This window comes from Volvox carteri (assembly GCF_000143455.1).
Source record: "Volvox carteri f. nagariensis unplaced genomic scaffold VOLCAscaffold_50, whole genome shotgun sequence".
Classification (NCBI taxonomy): Eukaryota; Viridiplantae; Chlorophyta; class Chlorophyceae; order Chlamydomonadales; family Volvocaceae; genus Volvox; species Volvox carteri.
In genome coordinates, this window is record NW_003307593.1 from 958,257 (window position 1) to 975,915 (window position 17,659).

A 17,659-nucleotide genomic window follows, 5' to 3' on the forward strand; every position below is an offset into this window, starting at 1 on the left:
TTCTCTAGTAGCGCAAGCTCTAGTGCCGTTGTGGGCTCGTCGACTTGAACGCACGTCTCCCTGCCACTGCCGGTCTCCCAAACACCTCCGACAGCACCGTGCGTCCCAATTCCCCCACCACCGCGAACCGAGTGTGGGTGTGGCCGGTAGACTTTTGAGTATGCAATCGCCTTCACACTGCCAGGCGCCGGGGGAGCTGCGGATCTCCCTGGTTCGAGCTTTCTTAGCTCAGTCTGCTTGAGAGAGCTTGGAATGGCAACATCATGCCCTTGCTGGAAGTGCCCAGGCCGGGTGCATAGCTTCCGATGTTTGAACGCGCCACGCGGCAATCCTTTGGAGTTGGATGCAGATTGGTAACGTGTTACGTGGGTTTTCGATGGCGTTATTTGCAGCTGGATGGAGTTTTTTTTAATTGTGCAGAGGACACCCGGTGTTGTGGCATGTAGCTAGGTGAAATGAATGGGGGCACACACCGGACGATATGTGAACTTTTGCCATGAAAGCGTCACGTGGCATCGATGTGTTTCCATTTTGGCTACATGTACGCCGCTTTGCACGTCAGCCAGGGTTCATATGCTTAATGCACTCTGCCACAACAACGAACCCGGGATCCTGCAAACCCTTTCGCGTGTATGTTGGCATTCTAGCTCGTTTCGCACCGAACCGTTACAGGTCGTTGTGCCTATACAAATTATCTATGGCCGTATGCCTGACACAGGTTGTGGCATCGTTATGCAAGAAAATTGTAACGATGTCAGTGCTTGAAGATTTTTAGTTGCGCAGCGTTCCGTAAGCTCAATTGAGCGCAGGGTTGGCTAAACCGCGGACGTCTTGAGCGAAGGAGCCGAATTCTGTATCGGATTTGACGTTGACATGTTCGGCATGTCTCTCTGATGTGCGCATCAACCGACGCTCACACCGTAACATACCTATCAGTGCGTGCGAGCAAACAAGCCTGGGACTTGGTCGACTGCTGACCTGTGACCATGTCCCAAGGCAGCACGGCACCCAACCATGCATGGCGATTGACCAATCCGCGCGGAGTAGACGGCGAAAGGGCTCTTCCCCCGCCAAAAGTCACAAGCGTGCTATGTTTCGGTAACACGCACTTCATTACCCCTGTAAACCTAGCAGTAGATTATGGTTGTTTGAAGTCAACAATTTGGTAATAGGTTGCGAGATTTTCTTAGGAGGTCGGAGGCTCGGGATAGACCTATCCAACCTCTTTTCCCCAAGCGGACTGACGGACCCATGGTATTCATGCTAGAAGGTCTTTGGCTTTTGTGCTTGGCCATATCCGCGCAGTCCTCCGGCAGCTCAGATGCCGCGTTCGACGTATGCGGCCTCCGTGTCCGGGGCGTCAGTTTCAAGTTACCGATCCATATCCAGGTCTGAGGCGGGACTCAAAAGGTAAAGTGACAATACATGCAAGGATGTGCCACGTATGCTTTCCTAGGCAAACTACCTGGCTTGGCGTTGGCTTGAGAATCATGGATGGACTCAGCAGGTAGAAGCAAACTAGATACGTTCACTATGGCTAGATGAAATCGCACAATGCATGCTCGTTAAGCAGGTACACCACAAAGGCTAGAGGAGAAAGGCCGTTGCATGCTCGAAAACCCATATGGCCGTATACCTCTCTTGATGTGTAGAAAATAAACATTTTGTGTTCCAGATGGGTCCAACTTCGGTTGTCTATCCGCCCTTGCGCCCTAGTTACGACGGACCTGGACGACTCAATCTGGGTCGGCGGATTTGGTGCCCAGAAGACGGGAATTGCTGCAGTGACACGAAAGCAATTCATAATGATGAGTCCAGTGAAGAATTTCCCTAACACCTGCAAGATGGTGCTTGCGCCACTCCGTCACACTTAGTCTATCTCCCGCCAAATCTTCAGGACATCTTACAGCTACTGTTTATAGCTAGCAGGAAACGTGTGCGAGTGGTTGTATTCTCGATTCCGGCCCGACGGCAACGCGGGACGGGCGCCAGTTGAAGGACGGTCGGGCACCCCAGCTCTTATCCTGGCAATCTGACGCTCCGATTTTTAGCATATTTCAAGGAGCTGGCGCTATCCAATTGCTGGGTGGTTTCGGGGAGCCGATGTACCAGCTTTCCCATCCCCTTCCTGACTAGTGCTTAGCACGACACTTTTTCACTTTATACTTTTATTGCGAGTATGTATGCAAGCAGCGGAGCTCCCAGTGCGGCCGGCAGCGTGTACTCTAAGCGATTTAGGTACGCGCTCGTTCCGCAACGCCGACGAGGTACCTACACAGCTGCCGACGTCTGCATCGAGGCATGCCGTGGGTTCACACACATTTCATAGCTTCAGTCACAACAGTACGGCGCCTGGTCCTCGTATCGTTTCACTACCCTCCTATTACGACCAACAAAACGAAACGTACCGCCAAGATGGTTTTCCCTCCCCCCGCATTTCCCAAGCATTTGCATGTCGCGGAGAAACGTACCTCCTCACAATCGCCACCCGCCCGTCAGACGACCTAACCCCGCATCCACCGCCCAAACCTGTCCCGACGCCGCCTGCTGCTGCTGGTGCTGGTTCGCAGGCTCGGGGCCAACCAGATCAATGGCGGTCTGGGCCGCGGGGGCGATGACCTGGACGCAAGCCGCCGACCCAGTTTCGAAAATGCCGTGTTCGGCGTCCTGTTCACCCTCAGGCAAGTCCGAGCAAATTTCTTAGGGTTTCTACACATGGATTTGGGTCTGCGGGCTCGTACGGCAGCATGGCTTTGCGACGGAAGGAATGCCCCGCTGAGTTCGTTTCTCGGGTTATCGCAACGCTGTCGTAAGAGGCCTCTTTCGAACCCACCCCAGCAGCAGCAGCAGCAGGAGGGCCCATAACACGAACCCCCCCTGAGAAGGGGGATTCAAACGCAAGTCGCAAAGGGTCAGTGCAGATCAGTCAGGCGGCCGGGGAGGAGGCGTGGGGCCCGCGACGCAGCAGCGCAGTAAGGGTCAAGTTTGCCAACATGTTGGGGCATGACCCAGCAACAACCAACCAACCAACGAACCAACCAACCAACCAGAACAATCAATCTAGCTGCCCGGTGCAATAGCAGCGGCAATAGCAGCAGCAGCAGCAGCAGCATCCTCCTATCCGCGCCCTCCCATTTCACCTGCCCCCAGGTTTCCCCCAATCCCCCAATTCCCCCCCCCATCACCCGCACCCCCCATGCAGCAAGGAGAACAGCGAGACCCGCATCGTGATCCGCTGGGTGCTGTTGAAGATCCTTCTGGACGGCTGGCAGGTCTTCACCACCGTCATACAGCCGGCGCAGGGCTGGACTATCGACGACAGGGGGACGCCGTGGCGCATCGTCAGTGTCCTGGGCTTCGGCTGGGTGGCGGACCTGGTGAGGCTCCGGGGGGAGGGGGAGACGGTGGGGGGGCGGGACGGGAGAGGAGGGGGGAGGAGGGGGGATGGAAGAGAACAGTGGTAGGCAGGGCCGGCGGGTGATGCATGCGGGTTTAGCGGCGTCATCATGAGTTTTGTTGGCACGCGGCCTTTGTCTGTAGGGGTGGAGGGCTGTGTACGGGGGGAAAGAGGCGCTCTCGTGTCGTACTTTTCGGAAAGAATTCTCAGAGCGGGGTCTTCACCCAGCCTGTATGCATACACCCATTGAGGTGGCGGTAACGTGTTTCTTTATTTTCTAGGATGAAATGATGCGGGTGCGGCTGGTTTATGGCGTCTGATCCGTACCAGGCCATAAATACACTCACAAACCCATGACCCTGCAGTGCACCGCAACAAAGCGCAACAAAGCGAAGTTGGCTAACAGCCCGCCGCCTGTCGAGCCCGACTTTCCCCCCTCTGAGCGGCCTCGGTTCCCCCCTCCCCCCCGCTCTCCCCCTCCCCCCGGTGTGTGATTCGGTGTGTTTTGCTGTATTCCGGCAGGGCTATGGCGCGTACGTGGCGCTGTTGTACGGCATGGTGGCTCTCCTTGCTGCCAACATCGGGCTGTGCGTGTGGGTCGCCTGGTGCTTCAAGGAGCAGAAGTTCCCCGTCGTGTGGCCCATCAAGGTGAGTGTGGGGCCCCGCCCGGAAAAAGGGGGGGAGGGAGCTCCAGGGGTGTTTTTAGGGGGGGGGAGAGGGCACCGCGCCGGGACCCCTTTTGGCTCTCCTTCCCTTCCTGTTGCCTGCTGGAAATAGCCCCTCCTCCTCAGCTGTCCGCGACACGGCCCCTCCGAGCACACCCTGGGCGTCACCCGCGTGTGTGTGTATTTCCCCTCCCCCCTCGGTGCTGGCGGCACCTCAGGTACTGCGCTTCTTCACCAGCGTCTTCTTCCAGGCCTTCGACATCGCCTCGCTCAACCTGCTTCAGGTGCGTACGGAGGGGGTGGTGGTGGTGGTGGCGGTGGTATTGCGGCGCCGGCTTGCTTTTCTTGCTGTTGTTGTTGTTATTGTGGTGGTGGTGGTGGTGGTGGTGGTGGTAGTGCGGGCCCATGGGTGTGTGTTGGTCCTGTTTCGCTGCACATGGCGCTGCGGTGTCTGTGGAGGTTGTCGTGCGGTCGTAAACCTCCGCGTGTGCCGTACAGGCCGTATATGCCGTACAGCGTGCTGCATTACTACTGGGCCGTGTGTGGTGTATCCTCCCGGGCTCGTGTGTGTGCTGTCCGCAGCCTCGGTCACGTGGCGGGGTGGGTGGGTAGTTCAGCTGAGGGGGCTGTTCTGCAATTGGGCCTGATCACTAAAATACATTACTGTTGGGCTACTGATGAGACCCCCCCTGGGTTTGATGTGTGGTCCGTAACACGTCACCGTAACAGTAGCCAAAGACTGTAAGGTGGTCGTATTGGGAGCAACTTTCCCCGGACCGCTAATGCTGCTGTGGATGATCCTCCTGCTATTGCCACAGCATCTCTTTTTTCCGTTGTTGTCGCTGTTGCCGTTATTGTTGTTGTCGTTATTGTTGTTGTCGTTATTGTTGTTGTTGCCGGTGCCGGTGCCGGTGCCGGTGCCCCCCACCTCCCCGCCCCCGCAGGTCGGCATCACCTGCCGGCTCAATGGGCCCCAGAAGCCGCACAAGTACCTGGCACTGTTTCCGTCGTACAGTGAGCATGCTGGGTGGGGGAAGGGAAGGGGGAGGAACGGCTGGCGGGGGCGGAGGGGAACGGGGGATATGCATGAATGAACGATTGGGTGGGAGGGGAGGAGGATCTGTTTTGGATGGTGCAGCGCAGCGCCTTATTTTTGCGGCTTGTGATGCATGTTGATATAAGGCTCATTTCGGGCTTTTGAGGTCTGAACTAGTTACGGTAAGCCGGTTTTAGGTGTACGGCATACACGGCATACACGCATCAGGCTTAGGGGCATCCCTTCAGACCCATGCAACCATAGGCTGGCCAAGTCCACATCGAGTGGCGCTTTCTTTCTTACCGCCACGCCCCTTACCCCCCTCCCTCCTGCCCCTGTGACGGTGGTTTGTGGTACGACATGTCGCAGGTTGTGCCGCAATGCCCCACGTGGTCCATGCGGTGGTGTCCGGAGTCAGGTGCACGCTCTGTGTGTGTATGTATGTGTGTGTGTATACTTGTGTTATGTATTGTGTGCTGCGAGGAGATGGGGGGAAGGTAGGGGGTGTTAAAAACGTAGGGGGGTTGGGGGCTTTGATTTTCGGGAGGGGGAGGGAGGGGGGATACATATGTACGTACATACATGCGGGGTAACTTGGCACCAACGGCGCATGTGGCGTCCCACATGCTTTCGGGGATGGGGGAGTATTTGGGGGAGAGGGCGTGTGTCTTATGGTACATGCATACACACGCACGCTGGATATCAGCCAGTTTCCCGCGGGGATTCCCCCGTCTCACCTCCCGCGACTTCCCCTCCCTCGAACTGGGTGTGTGGAATAAGGCCTGCAGGGGTTTCCAACCAACTGCCGTACTGCCGTAAGCCAACAGCGACTTTTTGAAAACTAACATTGTGTATCTTTCTCCACCTTTCTGCGCATGTGTGTGTCTCTGCATATGTATATCTGCGCGGCCTCCATGCACAACGCCGTACAGCCTTTTGGTGTTTGTCACGCTGGCCCTCCTAACGAACATGGCCGAGGTGAGTGAAGTGACGATGTGTATGTGTGGGTGTGTACGGAGCGTGTCGTCGTACAGGGTGGTTGAAGGGCCAGTGTAGAAACTGCATTTTAGGGATTTAGGGTTTCCCACACCATTTCACAATACCCAAGCGCTGTACTAGTCGCGCCTGAGTTGCCCTGCGTGTGTGTTTTCCACCCCCACCCACCCAACCCCCGACCCCCCGACCCCGGCTCCCCCCTCTCCCCCAGGTTGAAGTCAACCCCAAGAGCCGGCGGCCCATGGCTCTCGGGCACAGCGGTGCGGAGGTGTCTGCATTTGCACTCAAGGTGGGTCGGTATGTATGTATGTATGTATGTCCGTATGACTGAATGTAAAATTTCCTGAACTGAGCACGAGTGTAAAAAATGTGTGTGTATGTTCGGACGCAGGGGGAAGGGGAGAGAGCTGTCGCCTAGATCGGCCATTTTCTTGTTCATTTTATAGACGCCATTATGAATGAATGTTGCTAAGTGCATTGGGGCCCCTCTGCAACCCTCTCACGTGGCGCTCACCGGAATTGGGATTCGGCAGCATTAGTGGAGTGTGTGTTTGTGTGTGTGTGTGTGTGTGTGTGTGTCCAGGGGGGCCCAGGGCCGGGGAAGAGGGCGGGGGGGAAAGACGAACCACGTGAACGAGTGAAGCTGCTGCCAGGGCAAGAGAGTATCAAACGTAGAACTGACCGGAAGGCGTCCGTGGCGACCGTGACCTCGAGATGAAGAAGTGAAGAAGGTGTCGGAAAGACTACCTACCTAAGCCGCCATAACTGAAAAAGAAGAAATAGTATTGCCAAGCCGTAAAGAAGTAGGTGTAGAAAAGTAGTTGTGAAGGCGGCGGAAAAGTAGTAAAGTAGTGCTGTCGTTAAGCTGGCATAAAGTTGCTGGCCTGGACAAATAGCTGATTTGCTGATACTGAAAGGCTGTCGGTATGCAAGTGCTCCTCCCAACCCCCCAAACTAAAACGCGCGACCGACCCGACCGACCCGACTATCCTAGACCGGCTAGCCGACCGACGCCAACGCGATATACCAAAGAAGGGCGGGGGGGGGTCGAGGAGGAAAGGCAATGTGGAGGCGAGCCGCTTGGCGTGTCGGAGATGTGCGGCGGTTATTGCATGCGGGCTGCTGGGTTATTGATTGCATTCTCCACCCCCCAGCTGCTCCCGCATATCAAACAAATTGGGTGCCCAGGGACTGAAACCCACGTCTCATCTCCCCACCTTCCTCCCCCTCTGCCTCATTTCCCCCTCCTTTCCCGCCGCCTGCCTCTTCCCCCCCATTCGTCTCTGCGCACATGTGTCGTCCCCCCCCCCCGGCACCCAGGTCCTCATGACCCTGGTAGACGTGTTCCTGGGCTGGCCCAAGGTGGCGGCATGTGTGTATTTGGCGCTGTCGCTGGCTATGACGTTTCAGTATATGCGATGGGTGAGATGGGTGAGGGGGGGGAATGAAAGGGGGATGAGAGGGAGTGTGAGGCAGCAGGTGCCCCACTGGGGGCCGGGTGGCACTGCTGCGAGGGCGCGTTCGGTGAGGCTGTGCCGTTCCATCACCCCCTCATCCACCCTCCATCCTTGTCCTCCCTCTCTCCCACCTACCCTTCCACCCAAGCCCTAGCCTAAGCGTCTATCCCTGGTATTTGATTCATTTGCTAGTGGTTCGTCTTACTCCGTCTATGGTCTTCGCTTCGCGTCAATTGTCTATATGCTTCGTCGTACCCCCTCCCCCCTCTCCGCCTTCAGAGTCCCAGCCTGGTTGGGTGGGTGAACCACCTCAAGGCCGCCTGCTCCATCGCCATCGTGTGGTGCTCCATCTGCCTAATGCTGCTGGTGTTTCACCCCGGGGTGAAGATGGCGGAGAAGGGGGATGCGTTCAGACGAGCCATGACCATCATTATGCTGGCGGGCATAGGGCCCGCGCTGTTGGGGGGTTTTGCGGCGTCCGTACTGCTCATGAGGAGGGCGGCGGCGCAGTCGGTGGCAGCCATTAGGTGAGGTGCAGGGGAATGGCGTGTGTGTGTATGTGTTGGGGGGGGAGGAGTTAGGGGGGCCGAGGAAGGGGGGGAGGGACATGCCGTCAGGAGTGTTGGTGTCGGTGATATCCCTCCCCTTCGAAACCCGAACATCTGAAACCTCATGACGCAGTCCCCCCTTTCCCCGTGTCCTGTCTTACATCAGCTCCACAGCCCCTTCCCTTTTCCCCCCTTCCCTCGCCTGCATTTACCCCTCGTTCAATCATTTCCCCCTCTCCTCCCCTCTCCTTCCCCTCTTCAATTGATCGCAGTACGGCGGCTGCAAAGAACGCCCCCCTGCAGGACATTGTGGTGGATCTGTGGACCGACCCACGGGACGTGGAGATTGCCGTGAGGTGCGGAATACACCCTCCCGAGGCCACCTCCACCAGCCACCGCAGTCCTCATTGACGTGGCCGTAACGGGTGGACACGTGTGTGTTTTACTGCCGTACCATGGAGCATTGAGACTTTTCTCTTGGGCGCCTATTTAGGACTTGTGCTTGGAACGTCTACAACTCTTGTGTGTATTCCCTTGTGTACATTCCCTCGCTTTTCCCACCTTTCCCCCTCACATCAAGTTCCTGTACGTCCCACCCGTCCCCACCTCCCCCCACCCCGCCGGTACCCAACAGATGCTGCCGGGTATGGGTGGATCGCAATGTCCTGGATAAGGATGCGGTGGCGAGGGCGCAGCTGTACCTCAAGGTGGGGGGTCCGGGGGGGGATGGGTGTGTGTGGATGAGGGTTGGGGGGGGGGAACAACTGCCTAGGACTGTGGCGCTGTTGCTGTCCTACTTGCGGTGTTCTATACGGCTCCCGAACTCCTGTCCCCTGCGCGTTTACCCCCTTGCCCACCCTCCCGCACCACCACCACTGCCATCACCACTGCCAGGCGGGCTTGGCTCTCTTCCCTGGGAATGCCTTCGTGGTGTTGCTCCAAGCCAACTTCATGATTGAGGTGCTGGGGGTGGCGCAGAGCGGTATGCGCCAAGTGGAGGTGCGTGTATGATGTGTGGGACAGGGGGGCATACCTTCACCCTGCGGCCGCTACCTGGCGAAACCCTGCCTTCCCCGGTATTTCGGGTCACCCTCATCCAGTCACCCTAGTCCATTTCTCAGTGGATCGCTCAGGTTCCGCACCCACCACCAGCATTCAACGGAATCTGCCGGATCGACAGCGGCCCAAATCCTTTCCTGGTCGGCCCGCGAGTCAACTTTATCCCAGGTTACCACCGTCCATCGACTAGGGGCACTTTACCTTCCACCATCGGAAGGATTTTCGACCCTGACAGGTCTCGATCCCGGGACCTCCTCGGGGCAATGGTCCGTGTATGTATGTATGTTGTTACAGGGTGGTATAGCTTCACCAGCGGCCCCCTTTCCCGAGGCAGTTCCCTGCTCTCCCCTGCGAGAGGGGCACCCTAATCCATTCACCCCATCCGACTTCAGAATGTATTCGTTGGGTTCAGCAACTCACCACCAGCATCCAACCAAATCTAGCGGATCAACGGCGCCACAACTTAGTTTCTGGTCAGCTCGCAAGTTGATATAATCACGTCCTACACCGTCCGCAAGATGGGGGGCCACCTCCAAATTCAACACCCCTCAAACACCCGAGGAGTCGGCAGGCGGAGTTGAACCCAGACACGATGTATGTATGTTGTTACAGGGTGGTTAACTTCGCCAGCGGCCCCCTTTCCCGGGGCAGTCCCTGCTCTCCCCTGCTAGAGGGGCACCCTAATCCGTCACCCCATCCGACTTCAGAATGTATTCGTTGAGTTCGGCAACTCACCACCAGCATCCAACCAAATCTAGCGGATCAACGGCGCATCAACTTAGTTCCTGGTCAGCTCGCAAGTTGATATTATCACGTCCTACACCGTCCATAAGATGGGGGGCCACCTCCCATTTCATCACTCCTCAAACACCCGAGGAGCCGGCAGGCGGATTTGAACCCGGGTCGACTGGGTCAACTGGGAGCAGAAGTCAGGCCTTAACCTCTGCCAGCCGCCTGCCATGTATGTATGCATGCATGTATGCATGTATGTATGCTTACGTCATGCATCATCGACCATCCTTCTCAACATCGCCTGCCATGTATGCATGCATGTATGTATGCATGTATGTATGTATGCTTACGTCATGCATCATCGACCATCCTTCTCAACATCCTTGAGTGGTATCCAGTGGAATCTGTCGTACTAACGGCGGTGTCAACTCCCCTTCTGATCGGCCCTCTACCCTCCCCCCCCTTTCGTAGGCTGCCCGGAAACTCAAGCCGGGCATCATGAGCCGGTTCATCATCTTCGTGCGCATGCAGCAGGCCCAACAGAAGGCGGCCGGCACCAATGCCGGCGGAGTGGTGGGGTCAAATATGGACCTGCTAGGGTGAGGGTGGGGGAGGGGGAAGGGGGGGACACAGCGCAGCAAGGCGGCCGTGACGTGCCAGGATAGCACCCTGCACCACGGCCGATAGCCCTTCTTGGCGGTGGTTTCCGCCGTACAATGCCATACCTGTCAGAACTCCATTCATCTTCCTCTTGATCCGCTCTCGTCCGCCGCGTTGTCGTCCGGGTCCTCCGGCTGTCCTCCTCCTCGACCGCCGACTGGCGACATCCGACTTGCATTTTTGTATAGATATCTCCTTGTCGTACACAACTTCACTTAGAAAGTTCGCGTGGTTGCTTTGTAATGCGCCATCGGGTATTGATGAAATGCGACATTATGCTCTCCCCCGCTCCCCCGTTCATTCCCCCCTCGTTCGTGGTTCGTCTTCCCCCTTTGGCCCTCGCCCTCCCCCCCCGTCCCTCCCCCCCTCACCTTCACTTTGTATTCCCAACATTCTGAATAACGGTCCTCTTAATTCCGTGCAGGTTTGTGGAATATCAGCGCAAGCAGCGCATGGTTGTACGGCTCCATCGGGAAGCGTTAACTGCCATGTGTAACTTCTGGTGCGTTTATTCGGTTGGTTGGTTGGTTGGTTGGTTGAGGGATGTTGGGTTCGTTGCGTGTCTTATATCTGTGTTGTCCATCCCCGTGCGGTCCGTTCCCGCCCCACCATGAACCGCATTTGCCCAGCCTCGCAACCCACACCCGCACAAACCCGCACTTCGTCTCCCTGCCTCCTGCCGCACCCCACCACATACATACATACGTACACACACAATCCCGCAGGAAAGCCCTTGATGCGCACAACGTGTCGTTCACGTACCTCAGCAAGGCGCTTGCAGCGATTGAGGTTTCGGTAACACGGGTGAGTGGTGGTTGAATGGTGGTTGTGGTGGTTGAGTGGGGGAGAATAATGGGAGAGGGCTGTAGGGTGCGGTTAGCTCTATGTTGGGGGGCGGGAGGGGGCTTCGGGGGTATCTTGGGCCCAGCCGAGTGGCCAGGGGTACCAGCGCTGGCACTGGCACTGGCCTCACCCCACCGCTCTCATACCGTGAGCTGCGGCACATCACCGCCGCTGTGTCTGCCGCAATGGCCTCTTTTCGCGCGGTCTCTACCCCAGCAGCCCCAATACACACGTCCCACTTGCCCACATGCCCCCGTCCGGGGCCCCCTCCTTCCCCGCACTCTCGGGTACCCCACGGCTGCGTCTTCACCCGCACAACAAACTGTTGCTGCTGCAAAACCCTTCCTGTCAGGCGCAAACGGCGTATCACTTGGTGCTCGAGACGTACGGCAGCAACTACCGACTTGTACGGCTGTACGGCAAGTTTTTGGAGACGGTTAAGAATGATCCGTGGGGCGCGTTGGAGTACTACACGGAGGCTGATCGGTTGGAGCAGGAGAAGAATGACGACGGGGCGGGGCCGCTGCTGCCGGACGGTGAGGGCCCCCAAGGGGGGAGGGGGATGAAGGGGAGGGGCCTGGTCCTGCAGTAGTAATAGTAGGAGTAGGAGTAGGAGTATACGCAGCTGGCCCGCTGACTTTATCTGCTCTTCGTGGGTCTGTAGCCCACTGTAACCACCACACACGGTACTGCCCTGCCGTACATGCGGGTGGGGGCTCGCACGGGGATGCGGAGTTGGGGTCCAGTGGGGCCGCCCGAAGCGCCCGTGTCGCGGTGTGTATGGACGTCTCGAGGTGCTGCTTGACTGCCGCCGCCTCCAAACGCCCTGGCCCCCCTTCGCCCCCCTCGTAATCCCCCTCCAGTTACCCGTACCCGTACCCGCAACCGCACCCCGCTGGCTGCCCAACCAACCCTCTCCCTCCATCGCCTCAAACCCCCCAAACCCTATCCACAACATAACCCAAACCCGCGCCCCTTGCTCGTGCCGTACTGCCTGTACCACACACCATATAGGCACGCCTCTTAGCCGAATGGACGAGCTAGCCACTGCCGTACTGCTGATCTCCTCCGTGGGAGAGATCCAGATGGCCAACAAGCAGGTCCACCATTTGTTCGGGTACAAGAAGGGTGAGGAGCCGGGGGTCCCGGGGGGAGGTGTTGGGGTGGGTGGAACGGGCGCCGTAAGACGAACTACTGGCGAGTGGAGCCGGTACCGGAGATAGACGGATAGCCCTCCAGGAGAAGAGACAAATGATGCATCAGGAATACATTTACTGAGCAGTGATGACTGGAGTCTGGGGTAGTCCTGGGTGCAGAAGAGTCGGCGGAGGGAGGGGGGGAGGGGAAAGGGTATTGTAGTACACGACACGGATGTCCTTTGTTCAAACGGGTTCGTTATCTCCGGTTGTCGGTTTGTGTCTTGTTGTTCATCCCGCCAGCTTACTGCTCCCCTTCCCCTCTCACCTCCCGCGTCCCTCCTTCGAACGCCGGCAGTTCATTTCTGTTTTCCTGCATGTAGTTACCCCTTCCTCCCCCCCCCCGCCCCCCCCGCCCCGCCCCGCCCCGGGGCGAGCTGCAGGCGAGCTGGACGGCAAGCTGATCAATGTCCTTCTTGCCCCTCAGAGCAACAAGCGCATGATCCAGTGCCTGGTCTCGCTGGTGGAGCAGAGCATGACGGGGCTGGGGCAGGTGGCGGCGGAGGGACCCCAGACCTCCACCATGGCTGCCGTACTGGGTATGCACCACGAGAGGATGGCATTCCCCTTGCGGGTGTCCATTACTAAGGCGACAGGTGGGGGGGGGAGGGAGGGGGAAAGCGAGGGGGGTCGGGGTCGAGGGAGTGTGTGTGTGTGTGTGTGTGAGGGGGGAGATGACGGGTGTGTTGTGGACAGGGAGCAACTCACCGTCGTGGGAACGTGTTTTGGTCACACAGTTCGTTGGAGCTGTAGTCGTGTGATTTCGTTTGTGGTGGTTTCGGCGCCCCACTTGGTTCAGCCCCCACTCCCCCCCAACCCCAACCCTTTCCCCGCTCCAAAGGTATGGGAGAGGACTCCACCTTCATCGCCCTATTGGAGCCCGTACATGTGTCCAAGGATGCGTCGTACTTTTGGGTGGCCCCCAACGGTGTCATTGCGGGCTGTGACCCGCAGTTTGTGGCCAACTTTGGGTGCGCGGGGATGTGGCAGGGTTGTGGTTGGAGCGGGGGGCGGCCTGGAATGGGGTTGGGGGTTGGGGGTTGGTACTGCTAGGATGATCCAGCACTCCTTACCCCTCTCCCCAACTAAGTATTGCCCTGCTCCATGACCGGCCGACCGACCGACCGACCGACCTTGGTGACCGCCGTGGATCCGCCTCCGCACGAGGCCCCTGCCCCCCTCTTTTTTCTCCCCCAAACCGTTCCCCACTCGTTCGTGGTTCGTCTTTCCACCCCAAACCCCTCGTCGGCCTACCTGCCTGTCCGGGTCCTAGGCTCCCTCTCTACCTCCCACCCTCTCTACCTCCCGATAACCCTCCCAATCCCCTCTCCCCCATTGACCCCCTCCATCCTGCAGCAGTCGTCTTCTCCTATGCGTCTATCCGTCTATTTCTGGTATCTGCTTCACTCGCCAGTGGTTCTTCTTACCCTCCCATCCCCCCTCTCCCCCCCACTCGCTCGTGGTTCGTCTCCCCCCCCTCCCCCCCCCCCGGCAGGTACCTGCCCCATGACGTCATCGGCTCCCACTTGGGCGACTTCCTGGTGTGTGCCGGGGACCTGCAGGCGCTCCGGAACCACATCGCCTCTGTGTCCATGGCCTCAGCTATTGATCGCTGGGATCTTGAGGACCAGGAGGAGGAGGAGGGCGCCGGCAACACCGCACGACGACAGCAACAGCAGCAGCAGCCAGTGGGGGAGTCGGTGAACATATTGCACAAGTGGGTTTGTGTCTTTCAAGGGCAGGCGGGCCGTTGCGTGCGCTCCGCTCCAACTCCTCTTACTACTACTGCTCCCCCTCCTCGCTCGCATTCTCGTGCAGCGGTTCTTTCCGCGGGTGCAGGGGTATCGGACCATGCCGCAGAAATCCCGCCAAAGCCCAGTTCCCTTCGCACCCGCACACTCCCCTTAGGCCGTCTTTCCCACCCTTGCCGCTTACTTTCCCCGCCGCCGCGCCTGTTGTGCCCCTCTTCTCTCCTGCACATCCCTACTTACTCCCCCTCCTCCCTCCTCCCCTTCCCCCCTCTTTCCCCCCTCCTCCCCTCCCTCCTCCCCTCCCCTAACCATCCCCGGCGGGTGCAGCATCCTAGCCCACACTGACCGAGGCGGTGCGGCGCCTTGTCACGTGTCCCACCGCTTCGGCCACCCGCTGGCGTGCGAGGCGGCGGGGAGGAAGCTTGGTACGTGAGGGGGTTAGGAAGCGGGGTATGGGGGAGAGGGAGGGGGAGAGAGGGCAGATAGCTGTGTTTTGCCTGTACGCGGAAGGGCTCAGCTCCCTCCTCCCTTACCTACCACCCACCCCTCCTTCCACAACTCCTTTTCTCTTTTCCTCTCACCCTCGATCCATTCCACCAACCAATGGCGTTTCTCCGTTGCCCGCCACCGCCGCCGTTGCTACCGTGCTGCAGATCTGGGCGATGCCGTACTGTACGAAGTCCGTATCTGCCGTGCATGTCCGGACCCGTTCCTCATGCTCGTGACCGACCGCAAGGGCGCCATCAAGTTCGCCTCTCCCCAGCTGACCTCCATACTGTGCCCTAGAGGCTCCAACGCTCCCGGTGGCCAGCTGAGCGACGGCGACGCGTTCAAGGACCGCACAGACTCGCACCACAAGGGCTCGGGGCATGGACTGGCAATTTTGTCCGGTGTTGCTGCAGTCCACGGGCTGATTGGCGGCTACAGCCTCCGCGACTTCCTACCTCATCCTTGGAAGGACATCCACACCAAGTTGCTCAAGGTGCGATTGGGAGGAGGGGAGGGAGGGGGAGGGGCAAAAAGGCGGAAAAAGAGAAGGGGGAGGGGGGAGGAGGGTTCTTTCCCGTTTGGCCGTCTCCAAATTCCCCCTCTCCCCGGTGCCACAACATTCCTCTCCTTACCCCGCCAACCCACACACCCCGCCCCGCCCCGCCCCGGCAGGACACCTCCTCCTCCTCCTCCCCTCCGGGCGCCTCCTCCCGCAACTTGTGGAGCTGCACCCGCCCTGTGGGCAAGGGCACCAGCATGGAGCTGCATGACGCACATGGCACCCGTTTCTTCATGCACGTGGCGGTGAGCAGTGCGGAGGTGGTGGGCGAGCACCTCCACATCGCCAGGATGGCGCAGTGAGTACGACTGGGGGGGCCCCCAGGGGGCAGGGCAACTGGGCGCCGGTGGGGGTTGCTGGGATGGGAAAAAAGGACGAGGAGGAGGTCGGGAAGGGATAGGGAGGGGATAATTGCGGTTGGGAGTTGGGAGTTGGGGGCCGCCGCTGTGTGGGGAGTTCGGGATACAAACGTCGCGGTTAGCTGTGCTTTTTCTCCTTACTCCTCATCCCCAGCCACCACCAACCTCCTGTTTCCTCCCGCAGCGGCGCTTCAACCCCCCCGGCATAACAACCCCCTTGAAACCCCCCGTCGTAACCCCCCTCTTAACACGCCGCAGTTCCAACCAGGAGATAGCAACTTCGGAGCGGCGCCTTCGTCTGCAAGTCAACTCCGAGGGCCTTATCACGGGAGTCAGCAAGGACACGCCATGCCAGCAGCTGTTTGGATTCGAGGCCAGCCACGTGAGCGCGTGTGTGTACGTATGTACGTATGTACGTATGTGCGTATGTACGTATACATGTGTGTATGCGTGTGTTGATTAGTTTTGTATCTATGTGTTATGTCTTCTTTTTTTAATCTGGCTTTTCCTGCCTAAGCCCTGTTCCGCGGATTTCTTACTCGCGGTGTACGGCTGCTCAGTACGGCAGGAAAACACATTTCGTGCTAATTTCTGTCCATCCCCCTTCCTTGTCCCCCTTTGGGCACCCGCAGGTGCTGGGTCGGGCCCTATGGGAGGTTGTTGACGGAGTGGAGCAGCAACTGCTGATGCGGCCCGGCTCCTCCCTGGGGAGAGTGACAGGCCCGGGGCAGGGCAATGCGGCGGCGTTCTCAGCCTTACTTGAAAAGTGAGCGCGTAATAGTGTGTGTGTGGGGGGGGCCGAGTAGTGGTTTCCGAGTTGGCCGAGTTGGGGGATTGGGAGATTTCCCGACTGACTGAGGTAGGTAGGTAGGTAGGTAGGTAGGTAGGTATGTCCGGCACAACCGCCTTGGCCTCCGTAACCCTCAAGCCACCCCTCAGTCCGTAACCCGTGACGTCCCCCCCGCGACCCCTAGGGCAGCATTCCCTACCCCTTCCTTCCTCCCGCACCCACCACGCATTCCCCCAATCCTCTCCGCCGTTCTTCGTCGGTGAAGGGTTATCCATGCTCCAGGCCGTTCGTACCGGGTCGCTGTCGTACCGCCGACGCCCGCATCCGGCATCGGCTCCGCCGTCTCCCGCGCGAACGCCGAGCTGGCGGCCGCGCAACGGGCCGCCCAGGTCCGAGCGGCCGTGATGACGATCCATATCCCGCTGCTGTCGGACGACGAGAGTGAAGGCCCCGACGGGTTACCTGGCGGCGGCAGCTCCGCCGGCGACGGCGGCGAGTCCGGATTCGCCACCCCCAGCCCGCAGATCGGCGGCAGCGGTGACGGCACCCCTGCCGGCGGCGGCGCCGCCGCCGTGGCCGCTACTTCGCGCGACTCCGCCGTCACAGTTGACTTGTGGCCGGTTCACAGCGTCAGCGGCGTCCTGGAGCTGAACAGCTTGGGTCGCATTACGTCTATTTTGGAGGAGCACACGCGACCCGCGGGTCTGTTGTTCGGTGTTGCGACCAAGTCGTTGGTGGGTCAGTCGCTGACGGCGCTGGTGCCATTGCCGCCGGGACGGGAGGAGGTGGGCGACTTGCTTTCGGCGGGCAGCCGCAGCAAGAAGAGCAGCCTCAAGCAGGCAGCCAAGGACCCGGTCGTGAAGGTACGTGGGCCGGGATGTGCCCGGGGGGGAAAGCGCCGGGGGGTTTGGGCAGTGCCTTCTTATTTACATGTGCACCTGACTTGTACTATATTCCATCAGTTTTCCACGCTCCTACCTTAACAGATGAATTGTTGAGGAGCGGGGGCCCCGCTCAATATTCTCTCTCTCTCTCTCTCTCTCTCTCTCTCTCTCTCTCTCTCTCCCTCTCTTCCCGCCCCTCAACCTCCTCAACCTCAGACGGTCTGTCCCTTCTTCGCCT

General features: G+C 59.1%; 1 protein-coding gene across 1 annotated transcript in view; it reads left to right on the forward strand.

The window, feature by feature from the left end:
* Positions 1 to 2,179: 2,179 nt before the first annotated feature.
* The window catches only part of VOLCADRAFT_96265 (uncharacterized protein), a gene marked incomplete at both ends in the record, with an annotated part of 28,163 nt that continues 12,683 nt past the window's right edge, over positions 2,180 to 17,659 (forward strand). Inside the window, 29 exons of the mRNA XM_002955267.1 lie at positions 2,180 to 2,238; positions 2,571 to 2,737; positions 3,151 to 3,377; positions 3,920 to 4,045; positions 4,281 to 4,346; positions 4,645 to 4,662; positions 5,007 to 5,076; positions 5,468 to 5,516; positions 6,031 to 6,076; positions 6,306 to 6,383; positions 7,415 to 7,516; positions 7,831 to 8,078; positions 8,372 to 8,455; positions 8,734 to 8,806; positions 8,994 to 9,098; positions 10,362 to 10,489; positions 10,975 to 11,052; positions 11,276 to 11,354; positions 11,746 to 11,929; positions 12,408 to 12,521; positions 12,967 to 13,185; positions 13,431 to 13,560; positions 14,085 to 14,306; positions 14,668 to 14,765; positions 14,994 to 15,322; positions 15,502 to 15,686; positions 16,006 to 16,078; positions 16,380 to 16,513; positions 16,803 to 17,400. Coding sequence (XP_002955313.1) covers positions 2,180 to 2,238; positions 2,571 to 2,737; positions 3,151 to 3,377; positions 3,920 to 4,045; positions 4,281 to 4,346; positions 4,645 to 4,662; positions 5,007 to 5,076; positions 5,468 to 5,516; positions 6,031 to 6,076; positions 6,306 to 6,383; positions 7,415 to 7,516; positions 7,831 to 8,078; positions 8,372 to 8,455; positions 8,734 to 8,806; positions 8,994 to 9,098; positions 10,362 to 10,489; positions 10,975 to 11,052; positions 11,276 to 11,354; positions 11,746 to 11,929; positions 12,408 to 12,521; positions 12,967 to 13,185; positions 13,431 to 13,560; positions 14,085 to 14,306; positions 14,668 to 14,765; positions 14,994 to 15,322; positions 15,502 to 15,686; positions 16,006 to 16,078; positions 16,380 to 16,513; positions 16,803 to 17,400 — 4,089 coding nt within the window. The remainder of the gene's footprint in view (positions 2,239 to 2,570; positions 2,738 to 3,150; positions 3,378 to 3,919; positions 4,046 to 4,280; positions 4,347 to 4,644; positions 4,663 to 5,006; positions 5,077 to 5,467; positions 5,517 to 6,030; positions 6,077 to 6,305; positions 6,384 to 7,414; positions 7,517 to 7,830; positions 8,079 to 8,371; positions 8,456 to 8,733; positions 8,807 to 8,993; positions 9,099 to 10,361; positions 10,490 to 10,974; positions 11,053 to 11,275; positions 11,355 to 11,745; positions 11,930 to 12,407; positions 12,522 to 12,966; positions 13,186 to 13,430; positions 13,561 to 14,084; positions 14,307 to 14,667; positions 14,766 to 14,993; positions 15,323 to 15,501; positions 15,687 to 16,005; positions 16,079 to 16,379; positions 16,514 to 16,802; positions 17,401 to 17,659) is intronic.